Here is a 25,683-nt window from a genome sequence, read left to right on the forward strand (position 1 = left end):
TTGTTGGCCTACTAGTACTGTGCATGTTTGATACGATTGCACAATAAAGAACTGCATTTTATGTGCTGTTTTAGTAAAGCATGAACGATTGTGACAGATGGAACACCGCTAGCCAGATACGTCTTTCAAGATGTGGCTTCCAAGGAAGACTAATCTAAATCCACAGCTTCCCAACATTCCTGTGCATATAACAACAAAGCAGCATCAGCTTTCCCTTTAGGCAACTAAAAGAAACTCCATGGGGCTAGCTAAGTCTATGCAACAGGATTCTGCAATTAAAAATGCCAGAATCTTTGGCTAGATCCAAATTTATTACAGATTCAAGATCACACATACTTATTCTCACTACATGACAGATGCATTTGACAAACTTGATAGACACAGTACATAATACTTTGGATGTTAGAAATGTTGCCAACATTTGTGCTCTCAATATCGCAAGCGTTCCGATTCAGCCTTGTAATCTGACAAGTGACCTATCAATTCTCATAACTGTTCAGCCCTACTTTAACAAAATGCAAACAGTGAGCAAAAAGTGTCTGCAAATTGTGGGCATTCCCTAAATGCAGTGACTTTGTATCATCATAATGATTCAGTGCCTTTGCAGCAAAGCATAGTCTAGGAAATGCATGCTAATGAAATAATTTCCATGCTCAACAACTTGCATATCTATACTCTCACATTTCAAAAATTATTTTTGAAATGAGCAACAATCTGTTCACTCTTCAAAGATTGCATGTGTGTAGCTCATTCTGTACCTGCGGGGGCAAAGTATTGCATGATCTGCAAGCACGTAACAAACTGCATTCTTGCGCCCTCTAACAAAGCAAGTGCCTGGTTTTGACACATGGCATTGCACATGCACATTTTTTCGTGTGTGTTCCTGTCAATAGAGCCATTCCTGGCCAGCTTGCCAACAAATTATGTAAGGAGAGCAGTGGCTGGTGGAGTGTGTAATGCATTGTCGCAAGTCATAATAGCTGAAACAGACACCGCTTTCCTAGCATAATTTTTTGCACTCGCCGTGATTCCGACAGTGGGCACACAAACATGAAAGGATGCGCGTGCACAATGTTATGCCAGGTGCTTGCTTCGTTGCAGTTCAGCACACGCTTGCAGATCCTGCAGAATTTTGTTTCTGCCTGTACAACATGTTAGTGTAGAGAGTTCCCTGGTTCATTCATTAGAGGGAGAAAATAAAACTCATTTTCAATTCTAGCTCTCAAGAAAGCGACTTCAGCATAAATTTAAGTCTGGCATAACTGCCACTATTGTTGCTTTTGTTTTCTTGACTGCAGACAACGCAACTTCATGTAAGGCAGCCTCTGCAAAGGTGCAATGTTGCCAGTCTTTTATTGCTGTATTTGCGCTTTTGTGTAGCGAGATGATAGATGATGCTTGTTTTTCATTTCTGCACCAAGAGCCAAAAAAAAAGTAAAAAATGACAGACTTGTTATTTTAAAAGCCAGGTGTAGAATGCAGCCCCATGCAAGATTTGAGTGAAAACAGGCAAAGAGCAAATTTTAGAATTTTAGAAGTCGGAAAGAAGTTACCCAAGTACCCTAGATCGCCATGCACTGATTCAAAATCTAAAGCATGCTCGAAGTGGGAAATTGCTCTACTTACAACCACAGTTGTCCACACTTCTGCCATTGCTGTGGCTGCCAATGCACGTTGTGAATACATTTAGTGACCAGCCAATTAAACTTCGACTCACTTTTCATGGTGCAGATGTGCTGTCACTCGGTGGTGCCCATGATAATGATAATGAAGTTAATCTGGCAGATCAGCAGAATTTCTTCAAAAGAGATTAAGGCTCTTTTTCCAAGCAAGTATTGAGCTAAGCAGGAGAAAATCGCATAATCACTGAAGACTTGAGCCTGTTCTCCCAGCATGTTTTATTATACTACCCAAATGTGCTGCAGTATGCTCGAAGCGCTTTGTAGTATTACAGGCATGAAAAAAGTGAATGACGATAGTGCAACAAATAAGATTTATTACTGCTTATACTCTTTGACATTAATTTAACAATACAGGGAAACGGGCACAAGTCACACATATGTACAACATGCACAGGTCAGTTCTTAGTTACGGCATTTAAACAATAAGAGCAAGAGCTGTCAGTTGTGCAGTATTTTTACACATCGAGGTTGTTAATGACCAGGAAGAAATAACACTGTAACATGAACACTTGAATCACAAGGCTTCTTGGAATGTATGTACTAGATATAATAGACAATGAGTGTTCCTAAATTCTCACAATGCCGCACATTGAATTGTTAAGATCACAGGGACAAAATGGTAAGTGCATTACTACCAGCATCAAAGAGCTTGGTGAACCAGTACATGTTTGTCCATATTGTTTTAGGTCACAATCTGAACAACTATTACATGTATGAATCAAAGCCTCACATAATTACACAAACCTTTTGTTCAACCATGCAAATGGCTTTGCTACAGAGCATCTGTGCTGCTGCTGGACTTAAAAAGTCTGATCACAGCTTGACAGTTGAATGTCACTGCTTAGTTTGTAGAATAGCTGTAACACTGGCTGTAGCTAGTACATCTGCAGTGTGCAGTAGTAAACATCTTCATTGGTCCCCTCTCCATCTACACACTTTTCAAAATGTAAAACTTTAAATACTCATTAAATATAAAAATTACTAGTACCATGCAAAAAAAGTTATCAGCATTGCCATTCAGCATCATGGCAGACTACATAGCCTTAGTGCCATCAGATGAAAACAAAGGTCCAGCAGCAGTTATGCAACGCAAGTGCTCGTATGTACAGCCTTTGTCAAAAGTATATGGGCTGCTCGTGTTCACCATACTATATGCGATTTGGACGTGTGCTGCAGTACCCGTGGCACTCCCAACTCTCTGGACCCCCTGATTGTGAGTAGAGGTCTTTTCATTCCTTAGGGAACTGGAACTTTTGGCATAGTGCAGGAACACTTATAAACAGCTCGCAGTCAGCTTGGTAGTTCGCAAGCAATGTAGCCCATTTACATTTAACGAAGACTGTACTTCAATGTCAGTTAAGTACCTTAGAATATATGCAATGACTAGCACATAACCACAAAACAGCATGCAACCAAGAAAGTTGACAGCAATTGCATATAGTATGGATAAGAATAAAATGTGTTCCAACTGGGCACCAACAAAGATCTCAGCTGTAGCTATTGCAAGCATTTTGATTTATGTGTGTTTGTTTGTGTGAGGAGGGAAAGGGTGACACTGCATGCTTATTGAAACCAATACACATACCACCAATGATGTACCAAGATCTTTATATTCCCCATGGCCACATAGTAACATTCTATGACTGTCAGTGTAATAGTTGTTCAGGTGTACTTTTCTCATTCAGACATGTGGCAACAACAACTCGCTAGAAAGGTATGCCAAAATTTGGGCTTACCGAACTGTTTCTCATTTCTTATGGTCGGCAAGTACAGAATATTAAACATGAAACAAATAAAATTTAGCAGGATAAGCCTCAATGGCTGCATTTAGTCTGTCCACAGAGCATGATACTATACATGCCTGTTAAGTGGGTAAGCCTTGTAGCAATGAAGGCTAAACATGAAGGGTTGTTATGTTAAGAAATTTAAAATAAAGTAATTGGTATGCGTACAGATCTTGCTTAGAGTCTGCTTACTGTGCTGTAATCCTGCATAAAGTGCAATAGCAATGGTGCACAGTGACAACCCACAAAATGAAGATTTTGATGAAGCTTGCAAACTATTGTTCCAAAAAGGCTTAGCAGTCACTTAACCTCTCTCTTCTTTTCAAAAAAAGAAAATATATTGGAGAACCTGCCGAAAAATAATCCTTCAGCATGTACCTTGCAAAAAACATAGATGAGAGGTATTTCATAGTAGGTACAGAAGCATGAGTGAATGAAAGGAAAGAAGACGGAAGAAATTCCTAGGAAGAGGAAAAATGGACTGCAATGTCTTTTGCATGCAATTACTTGTCAGCGTAATGCGGTGGTTCCACCACCAGCCAAGAGGCATGCTGGAGCCATAAAACTCAGCATTCCAGAATGGAGTTGCTTTTCAGAACTGATACTAGCGTGCATAAGAGCACAAATACAGGCTGTACTCTACTTTTGCCCACATGAGTTTTACCTCAGTCCAATAGCATCTTGCATTGTCTCATAACAGCTACATTGCTGCAAAGCGCTTGTACAGACTCCTTAAATTTCGTAGTCTAATAGTCGTGTCCAAAACGGTTAAAATTGTAGCCCTGCTGCTTTATTACCTGTGTTAATGTAACCAATATGCTAGTAGACTGCAGCATGAACACAAACAAGTTACTTGATTTTAAAACTCATTCGCAAGGGTTTCACAACCCAGAGCTGCACCTGGACTATGAGGAGTGCCATCACAGAGAGCTTTTTCTGGCCACATTAATTTTTTTAATGCTCACTAAAATTTTGGCACACATTCTTTGTGCATTCTGTTTCATCACAATGCTGCTTCCATGGCTAGTAATCAAGCCTAGAACCTTCTTACTACAGAACTAAATCACCGGTGTAAATCAAGGTTGTGCAGCTAGCCATAACTGCACTACCATGCCATAACACAGTAAGGGCTATGCTTTATTTTCAAGTCAAGTTTGCAATGAAACTCATGTCTTGATGAAAGTTATACAAGGAATTGAAATGGAGCATATATCCATTCCTTACAATATTCTTTTCTCTATACTGCTTTCAATAAACTTCTTCTATACTGCTTGGGATACCTATTTCAAGCCATCAGAATTATGACAGGAGAGAACCGGCCAAAATGCACAAAATAAGGCTTCACACTATATCTTCTTATATAGTCATGCTTATATTGTCGTGCATTAGGAGTGATCAGTGTCAAAACTAGTAACTCGGCAGTATTTAGTGTGCACAGATCCTATTGCACTACAACCCAACCTTTTTCTTTTTTTGGCATGTACCATCAACATAAATTCAATGTAAACAAGTTGGGGTCTCACTCGATGCTTTTTGTTTTCAAACTCGCATGCCTCTATAATAAAATAACTCAGGCTCAGTCGTGTAACTTTGGGACTACACTGCCTTTAGAAATCAGCCATACAGCAATTGCACGTCACACAGTGAGTAGTAATTGTGTGTGCATCTCTTCTGATCCATTTTTGTCCTGTTCATCTTGATGGGTTTTTCATCTACGCTGCCAGCACAATCAGCTTATTCACTATGTAGAATAGAAGCAGGGAACAGGACAACAAAAGACGATGCCTTCATCTTACAAAACACAAAGCCCTTCACCATCCTGTTTCTTGCTTTTTGCTATACACCTCTGCGACAAGAATGGAATACCAAGTCACTCATTCTGCCATCCTACTCGGCTGAGTCACCCTTTTCCATCTCCTGTCTGTCCTTTTAATGCACAGTGTTCTTGTCGAGTGCAGCACAGTTTTTCCTGCCATCTGTCTGATTGTTTTTGTCTTCTTTCACGGCGCTCTTCTATGAATAAAAAATCTTTTAAAGTCTCTCTGGTGCTGGGTAGAATTTAACCCATGTTAGACGACTTCCTCACCCGTGTCAGGTGGGGTTCTCAAGCACAGCAGCCCAACACTTAACGCGCTGCACCATGAGTGCCTCGCCCCAAAAAGCTTCTCACCACAGCAGAGCTCGAGGAAGATAAGTGTAAGCGTGTCAATGACGCTCATCATCGTTATGCAGCTCGGACACCCGAGGCTTGCACTGCCCAACTGCCCAACACTGCTTGCACTGCCCAACAAACGGAGCAAACAAAGTTACTATAATGGAATAAAACATTTCACCTTCAACAACCACTGTAACATTCGCACTGCACATACCACTAGTTCGCACACGTGTTACTACTGTGTCAGCCATTTTTCTTCAGAAAATTAATACTATTCATGGGAACTTTTCTCATGAAACAACAATGCTTCGCACCATGTCACACTCAACTGGGGTTTTGGCTGCCAAAAATTGTAGCTCAACATCTTTATTTTGCCAAAACTGGTACTGCAGTTGCATTCCAGTGGCTGCCACACACTGCAGGTTTGTATTTGAATTATGCAGCCTGATCTTCATTTGCAGTAGGAACAAGTTCTTGCACAACTAAGATGATAGCAGTTCTCCCAAAAGAAGTATGTTGCATGGCATCACAAGCTGAGTGAAAAAACAAATCAATACATGTACCAATACCAAGATTTGCAACAGTTGCTTAGCTGTGCTCGCGCCTTTCTTGATGTACAAGTGCTCCTACCCAAAACTAACAAGTGATGTTCCACACTGAACATGAGCACAGTGTTCAGAGTAAGATAAATAACGAAGGGTGACTTGAATAAACAGATTTTCTTGGTTGAAGACACTTGATAACCTTGCTCCTATATTCGTAACAAGCCTGCACTCGAGTCTCCTTCTCAGCTCTTGTTAAGAGAACAGCAGTGCGGTCCTAATGGCCAGAGCAGTTAACAAGCTTTAACAACTTTTCTCACAAGTAACTGCGACAGAGTTAATCGAGAAATGTCCCTCGATCTCATTTCCATCATTTAGACATGAATCTGCCCAATTATGAAATCATCATTCAGGAATTCTTGAAGAGTGCTTGTGAGGCACAGTGGCTGCACCAGCCAAGGGCACACTCTACTGCCCTACTTAATGTATTTGAGGAACAAACTCAGGTGTAGGCTCGTTTGCAAATAAGCGTTAATGCTGTAACAACAACTTAAAAAAAGAAAAAGAACATTTTTTAGCACAAGTGCACTGATCTTCCATCTCGAGCATTGAAAGTTAAACATTGAGTTGATAAGCTGCCAGTGCCAGTGGTGGCACTACTGCGCAGATTTGTTCTCATAGTTGAGACCCTTTGAACCAGCCATTTCTTAGTGCTGCCAGCATAAGTGGTGCTGGAGCCAAAGTGGGAGGTAAGAAATGATGTTCGGAAAGTCGGCAGGTCATGAGGGAAAAATGGAGTCGAGGAGACTGGTCACACAGAAATCCCATTGGCTCATGCCAGGTTGCGAGACGGTTACTTGAGAGTGCTCGCATCTTTGTCAACCTCGGGAGTAAGTGCATTGGCAAGAAGTGGGTCACGGCCCCAATAGTAGACAGGCGGTCCATACGAGAAGCAGTCCTTTCTGTCGAGAATCTTGTCTCCATCCACATAGTACATCATGTAGAAGTTGCACATTTCGTCATTGCCTGTGGAGCTATATAAATGAAATAAAAAAGAGGTAATTTAATTAGCTCATGATCTGGGTTCACCTAATGCCATCTCTTCTTTAGGAGAAGGGGCCCAAAAATAACTGGAATCGTACTCCTGCACATCGTGTACTTGTAGTACGAGGTCTCGCTGCTAGGGCACTGTGAGAGGACTCCTCCCGAATCAGTATGCCAAGTAGTGTCAACCGACAACAATGTGTGTTGTTTTTGTGGCAGCTTTGTTTGGGTGTCTGTAGTGCACTGGTGACAAAAAGAAATAGCAGATTTTCATGAACAATGTGCAGCTGTGAAGTTTTGCTTTTTCCTTGGCAAGAATGCAGCAGAAACTGTTGTGATGATGCAAACAGCTTGCAAGGGACATGCCCTGAGTAAAGTGCAAGTGCACAAATGGTTCACTTGGTTTAAAAGGGGGAATGACAATTGAAGATCAGCCCCATTACGGTCGTCCTTCAAGTGCGCAAACCGAGGACCAACATCGCCAGAATCCGTGATCTCATCAAGAAAGATCAATGCAGAACAATCGACCAACTTGAAGACTTCTCCAGGTTATCCTGGAGTTCTATTCAGCCTATTTTGCATGACGATTTGGGAATGCAACAAGTGGCTGCTAAGTTTGTGCCCAGATTTCTCATCGAAGAGCAAAGGGATCATAGCGTGGAAGCCTGTCATGCAATGAAGGGCACAGTCACAGATGATCCAGAGTTTTTCAACAAGATCATCTCAGGCGACCCGTGGCGGTGCTATGGGCATGACCCCAAAAGTAAACAACAGACAAATCAATAGAAGTCACCTGGCTTGCCTCGTCCAAAAAAAAGCTCGTCAGATTGAATCAAATTTGAAGACGATGCCGATCTGTTTCTTTTTTACATCAAAGGGATCTTACACTCAGAATTCATCTCTCAAAACCAAACCGTCAACCAACAGTTCTATTTAGAGCTGTTGAAATGGCTGCACAGAAGTGTGGCATGAAAACGTCCGGCCTTGTGGAATTCCGGCGAGTGGTGCCTGCGTCATGGCAATGCTCCTGCACACATGGCTCTCAGTGTTCGCCAGTTTTTGGTCTCAAAGTAGACGACTACCTTGACTCATTAACCATATTCGCCAGATTTAGCTCCTGCTGACTTCTTTCTGTTCGGTCAGATGAAAAGGGTACTTGAAAGGCAAGCATTTTGCCGATGTCAACAAAGTCAAATGCAATTTCACGACTGTGCTAACAAGTATAAAAGAACCCGAATTCGCAACATGCTTCCAACACGCAACATGCTTCCAACACGCAACATGCTTCCAACAATGGAATAAACGTTTGAGCAAGTGCATTAGTACTAATGGAGAGTAGTTTTAGGGTGATTAACATTGTATTAAAGAAATAATGATGTCGATGCTTTTTATCCGAAAATTCTGGCTATTTTTGGGTCCCCCCTTGTATGTGAAAGAAGTATGCAGGGAACCACACACAAATTTGAGCAGGATTCACTCCTGACATTTGTTAATATGGTAAAAGCAGCCTCAAAATACTGTACAATGAAACAGTGAAGTGCACTGTAGCAGTAAAGTGTTCTGCTTTCTGCCAATGCTGTTGATCAGACTGGACAAAGCTTTCACCAGAACTGAACTGATGTTGTAGTACAGTGTCTATGCTTCTATAAGCCTCCATGCCCCCAAATTTCCATATTTACCCGATTCTAATGCACAAGTTCTTTTGTTTTTTTTCTAAATAAATGCCTGCATGGTACAATCGGATATGAAACTGAAACTGCATTTGCAGCATCGGCGTGGAAACAGGCTACCATCAAAGTCAGCATCACTGTCATTGTCATCACTACTGTCATCATAAGATGGTGGTAGAATAAAATATTGCTTAGGTTGACAATAGCAACACTACACTTTCATAACCATTGGTCATTAACAAAAGTAATTTTACATGCTATGCTGGTGGCAACAGAGCAGTGTCATGTGTTCTTGACATTTAGGAGGTTTGCAAGCACTGCAGGACAAACAGATGAAATGGTTAGACGAGTTATGGGGCGCCATCCCCGATCATAGTGGATTTGTTTCAAGAAATGCAGAATAAAAATGCAGTAGAGTGCACAGAGGATATGTTGTGGTTCATAGACAACAATAAAGAGCTGTGTTTTTACAGTGACGATAATGGACATTAACTGCAAATAAATGTTTGTCCCGTGACAGTAAATTCTACAAACTTCACATATGCCTGATAGCAAAAACAGGAAACATGCTACTTCCTTCTCAGTGCCAAGGTCTGCTCGACATTAGACTAGGGTGCACATTATTTTCATTATTTTGTCATTTTGAACCCATGATTGGGCGTGCGTTAGATTTGGGGGCCTGATAGAATTGGATAAATACCATACATCATTGGCAGCAAGAATAGTACTGTCAGAAAGCTTAGGTTCAGTACAGCTGTGAATGCTCTCGCCTAGAAACTTTTGCAACAGATAAGTGGCATTGTATTCATTATTATACTAAAAGGTGAAAATTGCAGCACATAACACACAACCGCATGAATAATTTAGCAAGTTATTACACTGCGTCAGTTCATTCAAGGTTCTTGTAATCTGCATTAAAGGTAGCTCCAGATTAATTGGATGGCCTACCTCTTATTGTAGAGCTGGTATCTGATAAAAACATGAGCAAAAACTCACGTGCACATTCTCATATACTTGTGTGTATCCATAAAAATTCATCACAAGAGAAAAAAAAACGAAACTCTAATCAGCCTTTAGATCAGCTTGGCAGCAAACACGTTAAGCATTACATTAGTGACAACAGCACATCTGGACTTAAGCTACTCAATTCTACAGAAAGCCTCTTTTTAAAGGCATAATAAAAACAAATTGTACTCATATAGTTCTATGTACTTTGCATTAATTTTGGCACGTTAACATCCAAACAAAAACAAAATCGTAGAACCATGCTTAGCTACTTACCCAACATAAGTGGCTCTGTTCCTAAAGTTGTACATTGTGCAACGGGCAGCCTATACAACAAACAAGACACTCAACATTAGAAATTATAACCCTAGTACACTCAGTGAAAAAGCAATTGCTCTTCACAGTTCGATTACATCTACATTTTGCTTAAATAAGACCCTTTATTCTACTATACTAGCAGACAACATTCTGTAGCAATGAAGGGAAAGCTATAGGGGAGGAGCTTCTGCACAGTGTTACTGCGCCAAGTAGTCTGGCGCTACAGTGTCTCAGCGCTTTTGGTTTTTGGAGCAAGCACTGAATCAGCGTAGCCTGCGACAGTTTCACATTTGCTCAAACACGGATGACAAAAGCAGAAAAACCAGTCACATTTAATACTTTGTGGTGCATTTCGCCTTACATTGCTTTTGTAGAGAAAATGTCATGTTTTCTCTTCCCCAGCTTACACTAATGCAGATGAGAATGCGGGAATTTTTTTTTAAAGAGAGTTCTTACGTGCGAGCACTTTGGCTTCGTAGCTTTCACTTCATTGCCACAGAATGATGTCCATGTGTATAATTAGCTGTGCGGTGACTAGCATGGCATGCCAGAGCTATAAAAGCCTGAATGCATTTTCACATCCAAAATATTTGTACTCCATCTCCTATTTCCTTCCCTATCATTCGGTCATGCTTGATGCCTTTGTGTTTTTGGGGTGCCCACATTTCTAAGTGCTTTAATGCTGTACAAGTATATAAAGGTAAGTTGTCTACCCAGGATCAGCACCACAGTCCGGAATACTTCTAGCAGGTCAGGCACACATTTCAAGTGGCAATTGTTGAAGATTTTGTCAAAAACAAACACAGAAAAAAGCTACACTATTAGGAAAAAAAGCTGTGCATAAGTTATTAGCGCTCAAAGAAGGAAATTAATGCTGGAGCAACAATGAGGCATTACTGGCAGCTCCACAAGGATCACATTTGCAAATAAAAAAGCAAATGCCAATCCTTTCTACATGAATGCTAATGCATAATAAAGTTAAAGACAACGGCAGATGCCTGGTCCTCAATTATGAGCCCTTCCTAAAAATGAGACGGGCAGCAAGAAGGGCCATTGCTCAAGTAACTGCCTTCTACAACTGTAGAGGACACACAATGGTTAAACATGGGGGAATATCAAACCTCCTGATAACTATGTGACCTGCTGGATCACAGATGTCAGTGTGTCAAATCACATGAGGGCATTAAGTTACCCCAGCTAGTCATCACTAAGTTCTCAGCTAAGAAAGCAGAATGCTCTGGGCTCTTATGTTGGTCAACTTTGCCAGCAATTTTCCAAGTGGTTCCACAAACATCATCCTGTTGTGTGGCTATCACTCACAAAGAAGGATCTTGCTGCAAAAATGAACCCACAATAGGTAAAGTGGATTACTCTAAACTACTAACAGCACAGAAATGCACATATAAATAGTCCTCACTAAGCATGCTGACATATAGGACAATGATTTATTTTGCTATGGCTGACAACTCTTAACAGGGTTAAATCGCACATCACTAGCAGCACTGACAAAATTAAACTTACCAGGATGTCACCCTTGGTGACCTTGATGCCCTTGTTAGCAGGGTAGAACATCTGCGGCTGCAATGGGTCGTGCTTGCCAATGTTAATCCACTGGCCATTTCTAACAATGTATCCACTAACAGCCTTGCCTGGAAAGTGCAAGTAGTCAGCATATAGAATGGTGACATGCATAAATGCAGAACAATACAAAAGTGCTCTTTGCCAGCGACTTTCTTTGTTCAATTCATATTCTATCAAACAAAGTGTAACAAGGTAAGTCTCTTCTTGTAATATATCCCTGCAAAAGTCAAAGTAAACAGCCAGCCTTCTCAATCCTGTACAACTAACAATATGACAATGCAGGTTCTCAAGCAAACATTAACCCTTTGAATGCCCAGAATTCACTGGGCATTCACTGGTTCTCTGACCCAGAATTAATCATCCTCTTACTATATGTAGTCAAATGTGTATGCCCAGCAACAGCATCTTCTTCACTTTATGTACAAAATACCCAATCAAGCACAGACAAACGAAAAATATATTTTGGGAGCTACAGACTTTTCTGTTCTCGGAAGCCACTAAGCAAAAACAGAAGTCAGGACAAAGAAGAGCACGTAAATCAATTTATACAGAGTTACTTCAAAACTTTAATTTCCTTTTTTTTTAATGTTGTGGTAAGAGACTGATTATTATATAGAATATAGATTGAAAACCAAACTTCAATTTCTTAATTTTGCATCAAAACCTCAGCACTGGTATGTCAGCACAACATCATGAATTTCAAAGTAAATTCTCCTACTCTGGCTGTTGTGACACAGTAAATGTTCTCAAAACTCACTCAGTTCGATCTATGGCTCTTTTACAATACAGTGCAGTCTATATTGACTGATAAATAATTAACTAGGCCTGAGCACATGTCAAAATCCACATCAAGGCGAGCTGGTCACCCATTTTTAGTTTTTGCATCTTTCCTGGCTTATAACATCACCTCACATGGTAAGAGTGCCTTTCTCTCTTTTTTGGTGTTGCAAAAGCATAACTTAATAATGCAATTCAGCTTACTTTTCTTTTTAATGTTCCTTTAATAATCCTTACTGCTGATGCAACACTATGATAATGAATAATCATAAGTGTTCAATCTGTGCAGTGAAAACAAATCCCGTCATTGGCATTAATGTATAAGAGACCAAGTTGCACCACACAGGCCACAGGCCCTGCTCATACCCGTCAAAAACAACTACAAAAACATCAATGCACCTACCGAGTTTGTGCGTGTGGGTCCTGAACGCAAATGGATAGAGGGTCAAGTTCTCGTCGATGAGGCAGGCAGCTTCAAAGTGTTCTGCACATACAAGAATGGAGAAAGCGTGATGCATCACAGCTTTGCAGCAGACACTCAACGCCACAAAGTTTGCAAGATTGGTGTCTTACCCATTTTGTGTGAACGAATCATGCCTCCTGTTCCTAGAAGGTAAATACCAGCTCGTCGTTTCACGCTAAAAGCAAGAACAACAACACAGAGTCAAAGGCAGGACATTGGACTAAAAGGAAGAAGTATGGGTGACCACTGGGAGCCAAATGCAGTCATAATGCATTACAATGGGCCTCGCTTTCATTGTATACCACAGCTGTCCCCTGCACCCACCAGTGGCACAAAACGCACCAGCTGGCCATGCGGGCCGATTATCGCATTTGAATCACTGAGCACTGCACAACTGCCGGAAAGGTCACAAAATGCAATTACTCACAGCTGTGTATTTCCAGGCAACACAGAGAGGACAATACCAGACATGTCCGTCTTGCGTGGGTCTGCCGAAAATAAAAGTGAATTAGAAATTTCAAAGATCATGTAAATATGTGTATAAGAAGCATTGCACGTGTCTGTTGATGAGCAAGTGAGAATTGTAGGTGGTATTCAGCTGGGCCTTAAATTGCTGCTAGGTCAGTACCGCAATGAATCAGCTGAAGAGATCTGCATACCTTGCTGTAAGTCTCTTTGAAAAAAGACAGCACTAACAAAGAATGTGCTAACTCATCATGATATGTGCATGGTGTAACAACTGGTTGTAGCTAATGGCAGCTGCACAGCACATGGCAGTCATGAAAGAAACAGACCATTATTCAGTGCACAGTAGTCGTTCCCCAAACATGTTCTTGATGTGCGAGTCTGACCAATGCAGAAGTCAGCGTTTTCTAGGAACAGCAATGTTACCAAACATATGCATGTATGCCAGTAAATACACAAGCATCACTACCATTACATGGCAATGATTTTCTGGTGGCAGTTTTGTCGACATTAAAGGGGCCATGCAACGCTTTTTGAACACTGCAAATAAAGTTATCCTGTCGCTACAAGATGTCATGAACACTTACTGGATATCATTTTTGAAAACATAGCCAAACAATCTAAAGTTTCATTTAAAAGACTGCCTGCACTTTCCCTTAACTTATTGAATTCCCTACCTTTTTTTTTTGTGTCTATTCTGATGGTCAGCAAATCTCGATGGCTGTTGGCCAAATTTTTTTACAAATCCAGACTAATCCATGTCCCTGGCAGGAGCAATAACTTCCCCCAACACTCTTAAACAAAATTACACCCTTTGAGTCATATCTTGCCACAAAACGATAATCGTCATCTGTCTTGCCCGCATTTCCTTTCTCTAATGCTGCGAGCCCAGTACTTCCGAGCCACGAACTGCATGCGTGTTATCAGCATGACAGAGCATTCCTGACAGGAAAGTAGTGAGCGCAGTGTTTTCAAGAAAGGAAATGCAAGCAAGACATATGACGATTATTGTTGTGTGGCAAATATACAACCCAAAGGGTGTACATTTGTTTAAGAGCAGATATACTATCATTGCTTAATGCGAGTTTGTTAAAGCAAAATTATGAATGTCTATTGTCTCAGAAAGTGCAATAAACAACTGCAGGTTTGCATTTCTGGTCTTGAGCGACCGTCATCTGCTCAAGTTGTTGTCACTTCTCTAACGCATACAAAAATTTTCACTAAATTTAGTCCTGTCATCTACCCTGTGTGTTCAAACGTGCCATTGTCTCCTGTGTGTACCTGTGAACGAAGTGCAAGTAGCAAGGGTTTTTTACGCTAAAGAAAAAGCCACTGTCATCCCCGTAGGTTGTTCATTATTAACAGAACAGGAACTTTTACTTGCTTCACTGGGTTATATTATTGTTGATGATTATGTGAGGCAAAGGGTAAAATTTTGAGTGTCCAATGTGGTGTGTGGTAATAGTAAGCATGTGCATTATTCAGAATGAGCCAGAATGTGCAGGCAGCTGTGACAAAGTCTGACAAAACAGTGAAACATCGTAACTGGTAAAGAAGTGGTGCCATCTGGTGGCAAAACACAGTACCATTGTGCCATTATCACGGCCTACTGGACAGGGCAGTGCAAGGTCTCTGTCACACCACCACGTCACTTCAAAGGCATTTCAGAAAACAAAGTTCAGCACAAACTGAAGGCTGGGACATTACAGGCATCCCTTTATGTTAAAGCACTGACACATCTCCGAGCACTGAGGGAACACCATAAAAGAGTGGAAGGTAACAAAGGCATGGCAGGGCAACATTTGATTGTCAATAATCATGCTCTAGAAAGGACACTAAAACACTTTCTATTCAGAAAGCTTTACAATGTTATGACCTTTAATTTAATATGAACTCTGCACCTTTTTAAGAAAGAGTTGCAGGGCACCTTTAATATTACATGAATAATGTACAAGCAGTTTCAGCAGAGAAGACCTGCTGCACATTACCTGAAACAAGAAGGAATTTCTTGTAGTGCCTCAGGTCAGTAAGCTCAACACCCTGCTGCATGACTAAGTTTAATGACATTATACACCTAGTGCTTGAAGTACAAATGCAATCACGTGACGGCATGCAAATGACATTTCGAGATGAGGCATTCTGCACTTAATGCGATTTGCTTATGCTGTTTCGTCCATTTTTACTAATGTCTTCCCCACTCACTACTCATTAAGTTCAAATAATGGTGTATGCAACTTATTCCTATTATACCCACTCGCATTCCTTGTAACATATTTGTTATGTGTGTGCCCTTCTGAAATAATCCCAACAGGGATGGGCAGTACGTAAAAATAACGTAAATAAAATAAGATTAGGTCATTCTCCTTGCTGTTTGTACTCACCAAGAAAAGCAGTAGTGTCAGCATAGTGAACTTGAAGCACCAAATACTTGATGCCACTATCACCACCAATCTTGAAGCCCACACCTGCAATAAGAATAGCAAAAACATGACAGTGGGTACTGTATTCTTGGTCACTCTTTTTCATCTTGAATGCGTGTGCGTATTTGTACTGGCTTTTAATTTAGCTTTCGTAATTTTAATGGAAGCCTGCGAGTCAGAGATAAACTGGCACTGAGTGAGAAGAATAATGAAAACCAACGGGCTCGGGTTTCTGTATTTTACAACCACATGAAGTCAACAGACAATGAAGCCAGGAAGACTACAGGAGAAATTGACTGTTATATTTAACTGAAATGCAGAAATAATCACGAAAAGTGGAATGACAGTGGCTGTATAGGCAATATGAAGCAAGTGGCAGCTGAACCCACACCTTCCACATTACATGTGCGTGTAGGTGCACTATATCTAGCCCTGGGAGTGTTAGCCAGCGGCACTCACGGTCATGATTGGCCTATGTTTTTCACACCAAAAGCATTCCGTCCTTATCCTGGCAAGATCTGATTACCTGGTCCTAACCCTAGTCAATATACAAAAAGAGGAAAAAAGAAGACAGAATGAATCCACAATCTTCCCCCTGTTTACCTTCAGGCAGTGAAAGGGCCGGAGCATCCCGAGCCCATGCGTAAATGATCTGAGGCCCTCGAGCACAAGTCGGCCCTTTGAAGAACTCCGAGTTGGAGTTGCTCATCTCTCCACAATCCCACACTGCCCTTGGAGAATCCTGCTCACGGTAGCCCGGTTCCAGACATCCGTAAATTAGGATGTGGTGGGCCACGTGCATTGTTGCGTTAGGCTTGAACGCCACTGAAAAGCAGATAAAGAGGGGTTGCATTGTTAGAAATATCCTATAAGGAGAAAGAGACTGATTGGGTTCAATTTTGATAACGGTGAATAAAATAGCTAGAAAGATAGCCTCCAGTTATTCAGTTCAGGACTAATTCCATATCCTATATCACATACCTTTACATGTTCTAACATTCCTTAATCTGAACTTATGATTGCTGTGGAGTTTCTATAAAATCTAAAAGCAATATAAATTGCTGAAGTTTAACGATTGCCCGAATTTTACGGTAGATTCAGCTATGTAGCAAGAGCGTCGCATACATATAGACGAGATGCTCTGACATAAGAATTCACACATTCAATATTACACTAATGTGCTTGTGATAGTTTCTGATCTCTGCTTACTGCATTTGTGTGCTTTTCATTTATGTTCTGCAGCCTCTGTAGACATATGCGACTCTGTTTCAAGTCATTCTCAGAAGTTAGAAAGCCTAGTTTTACCACACAGCGGTGCAATTACAAATTCACTGATTTTCCTTTTAGCACTAAGCCACATATGTGAAATAAATGCTCATGTGCCATAGAGTGTACATAAAGTTTGACGTAGTAGTTCTGCGGAAATCTGCAAGGTGGAGAGAAGTAATGAATAAAGGGAAAATCAGACAGTCCCGGACCAGGACGAATTTTTCTTCAACTATGAGACTTTTCTTTCGAGGAGCCTGTATGGGTTTCCTTTGTAGCAATCGCTACGAACGGGTGGATGTCTGATTTTCCCTTTATTCAGTGAACCATAAAGTACTCTTACTTTCGAATTAAGTTTTTCCTAGTAATGAACATTCCTACTGCAATATCATATTGCCATTAACCTGTGGAGGGGGTGCACCTATCGGTCAGATAGGCCAATAGATCCAATTGGACCAATAGGCCATGACACCTAAAAGACCAATGCATCTGTAAGACTGATACATCTATTGGCATCAATGATCATATAAGCTATTACTTTTTTCTGTTAAATATGCTATTTAATTATATTTTCTTTTATTATTTTTGTATTTTTGCTAGGTTATGCTTAACCTTCATGCACACTAAACTAAATATAACAGATGTAACTTCTAGAGTACTTTCACTTAATGTAGGTGCAAATACACAAAGTGGTAAAATTTGTGCGAAAATTCAAAATTTCAGTTATAACTGTCATGAGTTTCTCTAAAAGTTCAAACTTTAAGACGTAATGTTGCTTCAGTTATCAATGAAACCCAGTTTAAGCACATTAAATGCCAAGATTTTTCATTACTGATATTATGATCAGCAAATGAAAGTGTCTATGTGTTGCCATACGCAAGATAGGAGTTGACTTAATTGACTCTGTGGATGCATTCACCCATACAGCAGAAACTTATTCATTACAACTAAATTATTCCACATTTAACACAGCAAAATGGGCAGGAACAGTCAGCAGGTTCTAAAAGTCCAGCACAAATATGAAATTCAGAAATAGTGCCAACATATAAGGACTGTGGTAGAAGCCATAAACAGTGAATAAAATGTCATTGCACCCATGAAAAAAATAAACCAGGTCGAAAAAAAAATACTTTCCAGAAAGCAAAGAAACTATACATGTAAAATCTAGCAACCATGACACACAGGTGTTCACACAATGAAACTACACCTAAAACAGCTGTGCAAATGTTGAGGCCAGAGCAACTGAAATCATTAGTTCTGCAACAGGAAATGATGCATGTAGGTAATTGCTCCTTCCTAATTTGATGGGAGTACATTTATTTTTATGAAATACCCTATCAACTTCTGCAACAGCCATACTTCATTTCATAACTATTTTGTTTAAAAAATTGTAGTAAGACATGACCTGATCTTTTATATCCAAAGATTTCTTTATAAAAACTAATCTGCTTATCCAATGCCACATACAGGGTGATACATTCAACTACATAATCAAAATTGAAAAAATAAAATGTGGTATGTTAAAGACACCTGTCACCCCTGACATACTGTTTGCATTTACCTTGAGCTAACAAGAACACTTTTGTGGTGTGGTTAGGTAACTAATTAAGTTACTTCAACTAATCACTTATCTAAATATTCATCTGAAGGCACAAATTGTATTTTACGAAATAGTAGTTCATGTTCAGATACACCTGATGCAATTGCCTTCATAATGGTAACCCTCTTTAAGGACAGCACACATAAATACCCCCCTCAAGAAAAGTATTTTCTATCTAAATGTGCCAACTGCACTGAGAACAAGCGTATTAAAGAAAGAACAAAAATGTCTTGCAGAACCTTTTTCAGTAATAGGCAGGCAATACCAGACAGAACACTAGAAATGGGTGCATCCTCAGCCACCCAGGACTTCGTTCAGAACTTGAACCGACAGCTCTCGTCACATGTAAACTATAGGTGTAAAGTGCATTTGCTTTACATTATGTGTTTGATACCAATGAAGCTGGAGATTCTGCATTGGTTTGTCTTCTCTGACTGTGCTCTCAAAAGAAAGCAAGTCGCATGCCAAACTCCTTCCTGGTCCTGTGTTCCTGCTTTAATACAACAAATGACACTTAGTGTCTGCCATTCAGTGTTGGCCAAAACCATTTAGGCAGTAACTCTAAGACAGTATGAGGACTTGGCAAGAAAAAAACTAATTTTTTTCCGGTATAACACTTGTTCTTTAAATGATTTCTTCCAGATATGAAGAAAATCTACAATTTATGAAAACATGACATCATAAAATGTTTACAAGCTTAAGCTGTCAAGTCTGTTTATCAACGAATGGTATCAATGTGGTGGCTGCAAAACAAGAAGACAAGAATATTCCAGTCAGCTTTTGGTGTTAGCTTATCACTTATCAGTTATGACTATGGCATTGAAGTGGCTCTCAGGCTTACATTGGATGCAGATACTAGCTATATTCTTACAGTGAGCATGCTGGCTTTGTTGAGAACATGTTTGAGAACACTCCCTCTCCCTCTCCCTCTTTCTTTTCCGGTTTACAAGTGCTTCAAAGACATGAGAACTACACAAACGGTAACTTCATGGGACCAAATGAACGGTGCATTTCTCACCATGCACTGCAACTTTTAAAAATACAAGTTATACCTTGTATACTAAGTTTACAAGGTTGCATATCTTAGTTAATTAGCTAATTAAGTTCATTACTCAAAATATTCTGCCAAGTTAAGACTGAACTGGCCATTGGTCACATCAGCCTATAAAGTATTGCTTTCTTTAAATGTCTGGCTCTAGTTGGGTGAAACACTCTTCATTCTAGAGAGACTGCAATGGACAAGCAGTTGTTTCAAATGTGATGATACAAAAGCAAAACTAACACGGCACAAAAAGAAGCATAGATTACATTATAAGCTTAACACAATACAATACTGCTAAGCATACCATGAGTTTAAGAAGTTATACTGCAAATGTTAACAAAACACACATGAATGAATCATTGTACAAGCATACAGGAATTCTCACTACATGCACTAAATACTATGTAGCACAACTAGTGCTCGTGAAAAATACCAGATAAATTCCATTCACTCGTCTAGAACAAATTTTTTGCTCCACCTTGAGTAACTTGTTTTTCACTGGTTGTTTCAGATTAACATACTCTGTAGTGGATTACTTCCTCTTCTTTGGCTGCTGAGACATGCATTTAACTGCAAGACTTAAAATGCAAAAACTAAACGGGCATGAGACTCCAGTTGCATAGGAAAACGGTTGCTGTGATTCATCCTCATGATAACATTGCGCCATACTCCGGCAGATTTCAACTTGCAACATTCAAGCACTATCCATGAGCTTATTCGATACCATGGTTGATCATTGGGCTAGTTGGTTCTGCATTATTGAGGTATTTCTCAGCATATTAGACTGGGACCTGTCTTGTTCCCGTCTATCTAACACGCTGGAAAATACCACAATAACTTATTCAATAACTTGGGCATCTCTTCCAAAATGACCAGTGTAATTCGCCATATATGTCCTTGGCTTGCCTGGAACAAGTTTTTTTACTCCCTATTGAGTAACTCATTTTTCACTGGTTCTTACAGAATGACATACTCTGCAGTAGGTTACTTCCTCTTCTTTGGCTGTTGAGACATGGATTTAACTGCAAGATTTCGAATGCAAAAACTAAATGAGCATGAGATTCTAGTAGTGTGTGAAAATGGTTGCTGCGATTCCTCATGATAACATTGTGCCATGCTCCGGCAGATTTAAACTTGCAACATTCAAGCATTATCCATGAGCTTACTCGATAACTTGAGCATCTCTTCCGAATTGACCAGGGTAATTAGCTTAATGGTGAGAAACCCCTTTTCATACTCACCCACATACTTATGCTTGCTTGGCGTTATATGGAATGCTGTACATAGGTAGGTTTCATTCTGCATCAAAGATAAGAAAGATATATCACATGTAGTGCTTTTCCTTCACATCGAGGTTTTTAAGAACACTCAAATGGCCCAACTATTATTTTTGTCAAAAACCTATTTAGTTACAGTTAAGATTTTGCTGGTCTGAAATGGTTCCAACAGGGTTTCTTATTTAAACCAAACTGACACAGCGAGATTATATTGGGAGGATAACAAATACAAGGAGTAACTATCATGGCGCTTGAAGATATATCATTTATGTGCAACCGTAAAAAAAAGCATGTCACTTGGCTGAGTGATTGATTTTCATATTTGAAAGCTACACCAGGGCGCCAGAGTGGAGCACTTCATGCTAACTTTGATCACATGGTTTCTTTCAACCGGACCAGGACCAGGACCAGGACGAATTTTTCTTCAACTATGAGGCTTTTCTTTCGAGGAACCCGTATGGGTTTCCTTTGTAGCAATTGCTACGAACGGGTGGATGTCTGATTTTCCATTTTTTCAATACTTCTCTCCACCTTGCGGGTTTCCGCAGAACTTCTACGTCATGCACAAAAGATATCAGTGCTCGGACACTTTTGTCCTCTGCCTCCATCAAAACACGGATACAAGTGTCTAGTAATCAAACTCGCTACCCAATGTTCAGCAGCAGAACTCAACAATGATTTGCACTGCAGCAGGTTGGGTTGATGTTCAGAAACCTTTTTGCCACAGTCACTTCACAGTGATCATAACACAATTATGCATGCAAAACCTTGTCAATGTGATTAATTTGGCTCACTTTGACATAATTCATTTAATGAGTTGTTGATCATCACAAATTAAAAAGGAAAGTACATAGATTGACTGACACTGGGCTCAATGGACATCCTTCTAAAAGCATGCACTATCACATGGATTACGTTTCACTTCCTACACAGCATAGAGTTTCCAACAAAAAATTTTTGTAGGAAGCTCTGTGCTACACAGCTCAAGGCTATCTCGAGCCAATAAATGTTGCCAGCACAATTCTCAACTCTTTATTCGAACTCTGGACAAGTGGGACTAGAACTGTACAATGCAAATTGGTTATCGTACACCATGCTTAGACTGTGTTCTATTTTGCAACGTAGTGAATAAAAATGAGACAGCTAGGAAATCTAACATCATAAGATTAATGCGAAGACACGCCCGTCATAATAAAAATATGGTTGTTTTTGCTGACAGTGACAAATTGGTCAAAAACACATATTTAAAACAAAGAGGGGGAAAAAAAGCTAATGAGATGTGCGTGTACACTGAGAAAAACATATCGCTAGCATGTATTACTACCATACTGATGCTTGCACCAAAAACTAAAAGAAAGAAGAAAGGAAAAGAAATTAATCACCGACAGTTTTGTCACGGTGCACTTTCTTTTCGTCCGGTCGGAATGGAACGTTTATGATGGAAGCAGTGACATTTATTTTGCTCTCTAGCTCTTATCATTACTATTTTAAGTTTTACGGTTGCTGCCTCTGTCAACTGAGATTAGCTTAAGTAAACGGTAGTGAAGTGGGGAAAGAATGCCGGCAGGCGTACGAACAAGAATATGCAACAGAGGACGTCAGATATGTTTGTTATATAACTCTTATGGAGGTCCAACCAAAGGCGAACAAAGCACGGTCAGAGAATACAAAATCTGCGCACAACCGTCGAACATATTATTAGCCAAGGGCAAAGGATAAAATAAAAGCAACGTTGCATCAGTTGTTGTTCAAATAATGATTAGATGCTAGCGAGCTTCACTACACGTAGCCATATGGCTTTCCCGGCAAATGCGAGTATGAGCAGACAGCATTTACGATCTCAGTGGCCAACGCCTAGTACAACCACGTCCTCCGCTTTGAAAAGATGAAAGACCAATGCGGTTTGCAGACCGCACGCCTTCCTGTCATATTCGGGCAAGCGTGACAACTGGGGCAAGAGGAGGACACAAGAAACTAAACGGACATGTTACCTGCGTGGGTCGAACGTGAGGCATCAACAACGGGAACTGTGTTGCCGCCGATGCATTCGCTGACATATATACAACCGTGACACATAGTAAGAGTAAAGAGCAAGCAAAGACTTTTCCCATTTTCTTAGCGTTATCTCAAACAGCTGGTGACCACGCAACAGATGTTAACAAGGGCCCGCAGTCGGGAGAACGAAAGTACGAGACACAGAAAAAAAACAAGTACAATGATGATGATGATAGTAAATGACGTCACGAAAGCGCTTGATGATTTTGCAACTCATAAATGGGCTTAAATGGAGTTTAATTATCCGTGGAATATTTTTACGACGGCAATAAAAAAGGTATTTTGCTCGGTATTGCTAGAGAGTGCCTCCAACAATGGATTCCTCGGGAAAAAAACGCAGATCTCGAAGGACATGCTTTGATACATAGCCGTTATGACGTCATAGAGTTTCTCACTACAGTACCTAGAGGGAAATTTGGCGCTGCTGCGCTGTGGTATGCATGGGTGCAGTGTACTAGAGTAGGCGTAGTGTGCTCACTGCCGCATCCCTGCACCATGTCGCCGTGGCGCACTCAGCGACGACGGCTCTGGCGCCCGCCAGAGGTGCTGCCGCCTGTTTCTCCTTCCATCGTGGTTTCTCCTGAAAACATGGAGGAAGGAAACTCAGGAGAGCTGCTCGGACCCGCGCGCTCCGCAGCAATACTAAACAATCGTTAGCACGTTAGCATGATTCCGCCAAAGAGGGCAAAATTTCCCGCGGATATTCCTTCGTCCGTTGCCATTGCCGTGGCGCGGTACATTGCGTACAGCGTTGCATGCGCGTTCATTTCATGAACTTTTAGTTCCTCCTGTCCCGCCTGGCCACAGCAACATCCGGTAGAGCACGGCCAGATAACGCAGCGCAACAAAACACGGAGACCAACGCAAACCTGCCCACACGGCGCCTTTGCCACGGTACGAAACCTACGGAGCAACACGTGTGAGCGCACAGAACAATAACAAAGCCGCCAATGTGGCCCGAAAGTCGTGGCCACTACAGCAAAGAAATAAAAAATCAGCAAAAAAAAAAAAAGAACTACTACGTCATTTCCTCCACACTTTTCTCCTAGCGCGCGGAGGGGGTAGGCATAGAGGAAACTCTATGGGGGTAGGGCCTGTCCTCAGTTTCCTTCCTCCATGCATCATTCCTATGTTGGTTGAGGCAACGCTCAGGAGAGCCCCGTAGACACTAGCGCCACATTTCCCTCTAGGGTACTTATTTAGAAACTCTATGGTCCCGACCGTCAGCAGCAGAGCAGCCGAACGCGGCACTACAAATTTATCCAGCAGCATGACAAGCACCAGCGCGAGAGCGAGAGTGCGGAGGAGAAGTTTGACCTCACTCGAGGTACTCTGGTCGTGAGCGCACGAAGCGCGATAGCAGCGCCGGCCCCGCAGCCGATCCGGCTGCCTTCGCCGTGGTCCATTTTAATCTCTCCGCGACTGTACACGCCTATAATTATTTTGTTAGGATGTAAAGTGGTCTCTTGGCATTTCGGAGCTCTATGAAAAAGAACAAAAAACATACTCGCGTTGACAATTATTATATTATTATTATTATTATTATTATTATTATTATTATTATTATTATTATTATTATTATTATTATTATTATTATTATTATTGCAAGACCCTGACAACGAGCTACGGTTGGTGAACAGGGCTCAGACGGCGGCAGCAGCCATGGCTACCCGGACTGAGAAGGCCACCCACCTTTGGGCTCAAGACGCCTGGTCTAGCAATAAAGTTTATTTCTCTCTCTCTCTTGCTGTGAATCGTGCAGTATTCATTGAAGTTGTCATGGCTATAAACGTTTTGTTGATTAGACACGCAGTTACTTCATTCCCTACATTATTTGCGTACAGTTCTGAACCCAAAATGAAAGGTTGTTTTACCCTGCGCTAAACTGGCACCCATGCTAAGCAGCTGCCTTCCTTGGCCAAAGGCATCGAACCGACGACAACTCGTGCTTAGCACGAGAAGGCCATTGTTCAATGAGGCCACTGCTGAGAGGTCGCTGCGCAAAGGAAAAACAAAATGTTTAAATAAGGTTATGAAAAAAATTTAGGAAGTAAAGAAAATTAACTCTATATACTACCGACAATACCAACGCGAAGGAAGCAGGTGGTGGGATCAGATGCACTAACATTTGTAAATGAAGTTTTCAACAAGGAATCGAAATATACTGAAAAGTGTTATTTGGGATTAGGTGCTTCATAGAATAATTTTGTCATGATATTTCTTGCGGTTATGAAATCTTCATGCGTGTGATTTTCTCGTCCCAAATCTTTCGTAATGTCTTTTGCGCCGAGTCATTCAGAGTAGAGGAAGAACGGCTTTCTATTAACTGAGCTCTGCGTTCTCCGCCTCTCTATTACGTTGCCAACAAAGACTGAATGCTAGCGTTTTGGGACACCTACATCCGGAAAAAGCACAAGTGGCGCAAGTGGAGTGGCTGTGGGGTTTCGCTGCTCAGCTCCAGGTCGAGGGTTCGATCACAGCCGCGGCAGTCGCACTTCGATAACGGCCGAAATGCAAAAACGCTCGTGTGCTTGGTC

At 40.9% G+C, this 25,683-nt stretch overlaps 1 protein-coding gene across 1 annotated transcript; it reads right to left on the bottom strand.

The window, feature by feature from the left end:
* Positions 1-1,970: 1,970 nt before the first annotated feature.
* On the bottom strand, positions 1,971-23,293 carry Phm (Peptidylglycine-alpha-hydroxylating monooxygenase). The gene is made up of 10 exons (XM_075680646.1): positions 23,083-23,293; positions 21,056-21,113; positions 16,510-16,731; positions 15,868-15,951; positions 13,449-13,509; positions 13,132-13,196; positions 12,962-13,042; positions 11,722-11,849; positions 10,159-10,208; positions 1,971-7,197 (listed from the first exon to the last, which is right to left on the bottom strand). The coding sequence occupies exons 1-10, from the start codon at positions 23,200-23,202 to the stop codon at positions 7,017-7,019; spliced, it is 1,050 nt and encodes a 349-aa protein (XP_075536761.1). The 5' UTR covers positions 23,203-23,293; the 3' UTR covers positions 1,971-7,016.
* Positions 23,294-25,683: the final 2,390 nt, after the last annotated feature.

Source organism: Dermacentor variabilis, chromosome 2, assembly GCF_050947875.1.
Source record: "Dermacentor variabilis isolate Ectoservices chromosome 2, ASM5094787v1, whole genome shotgun sequence".
Classification (NCBI taxonomy): Eukaryota; Metazoa; Arthropoda; class Arachnida; order Ixodida; family Ixodidae; genus Dermacentor; species Dermacentor variabilis.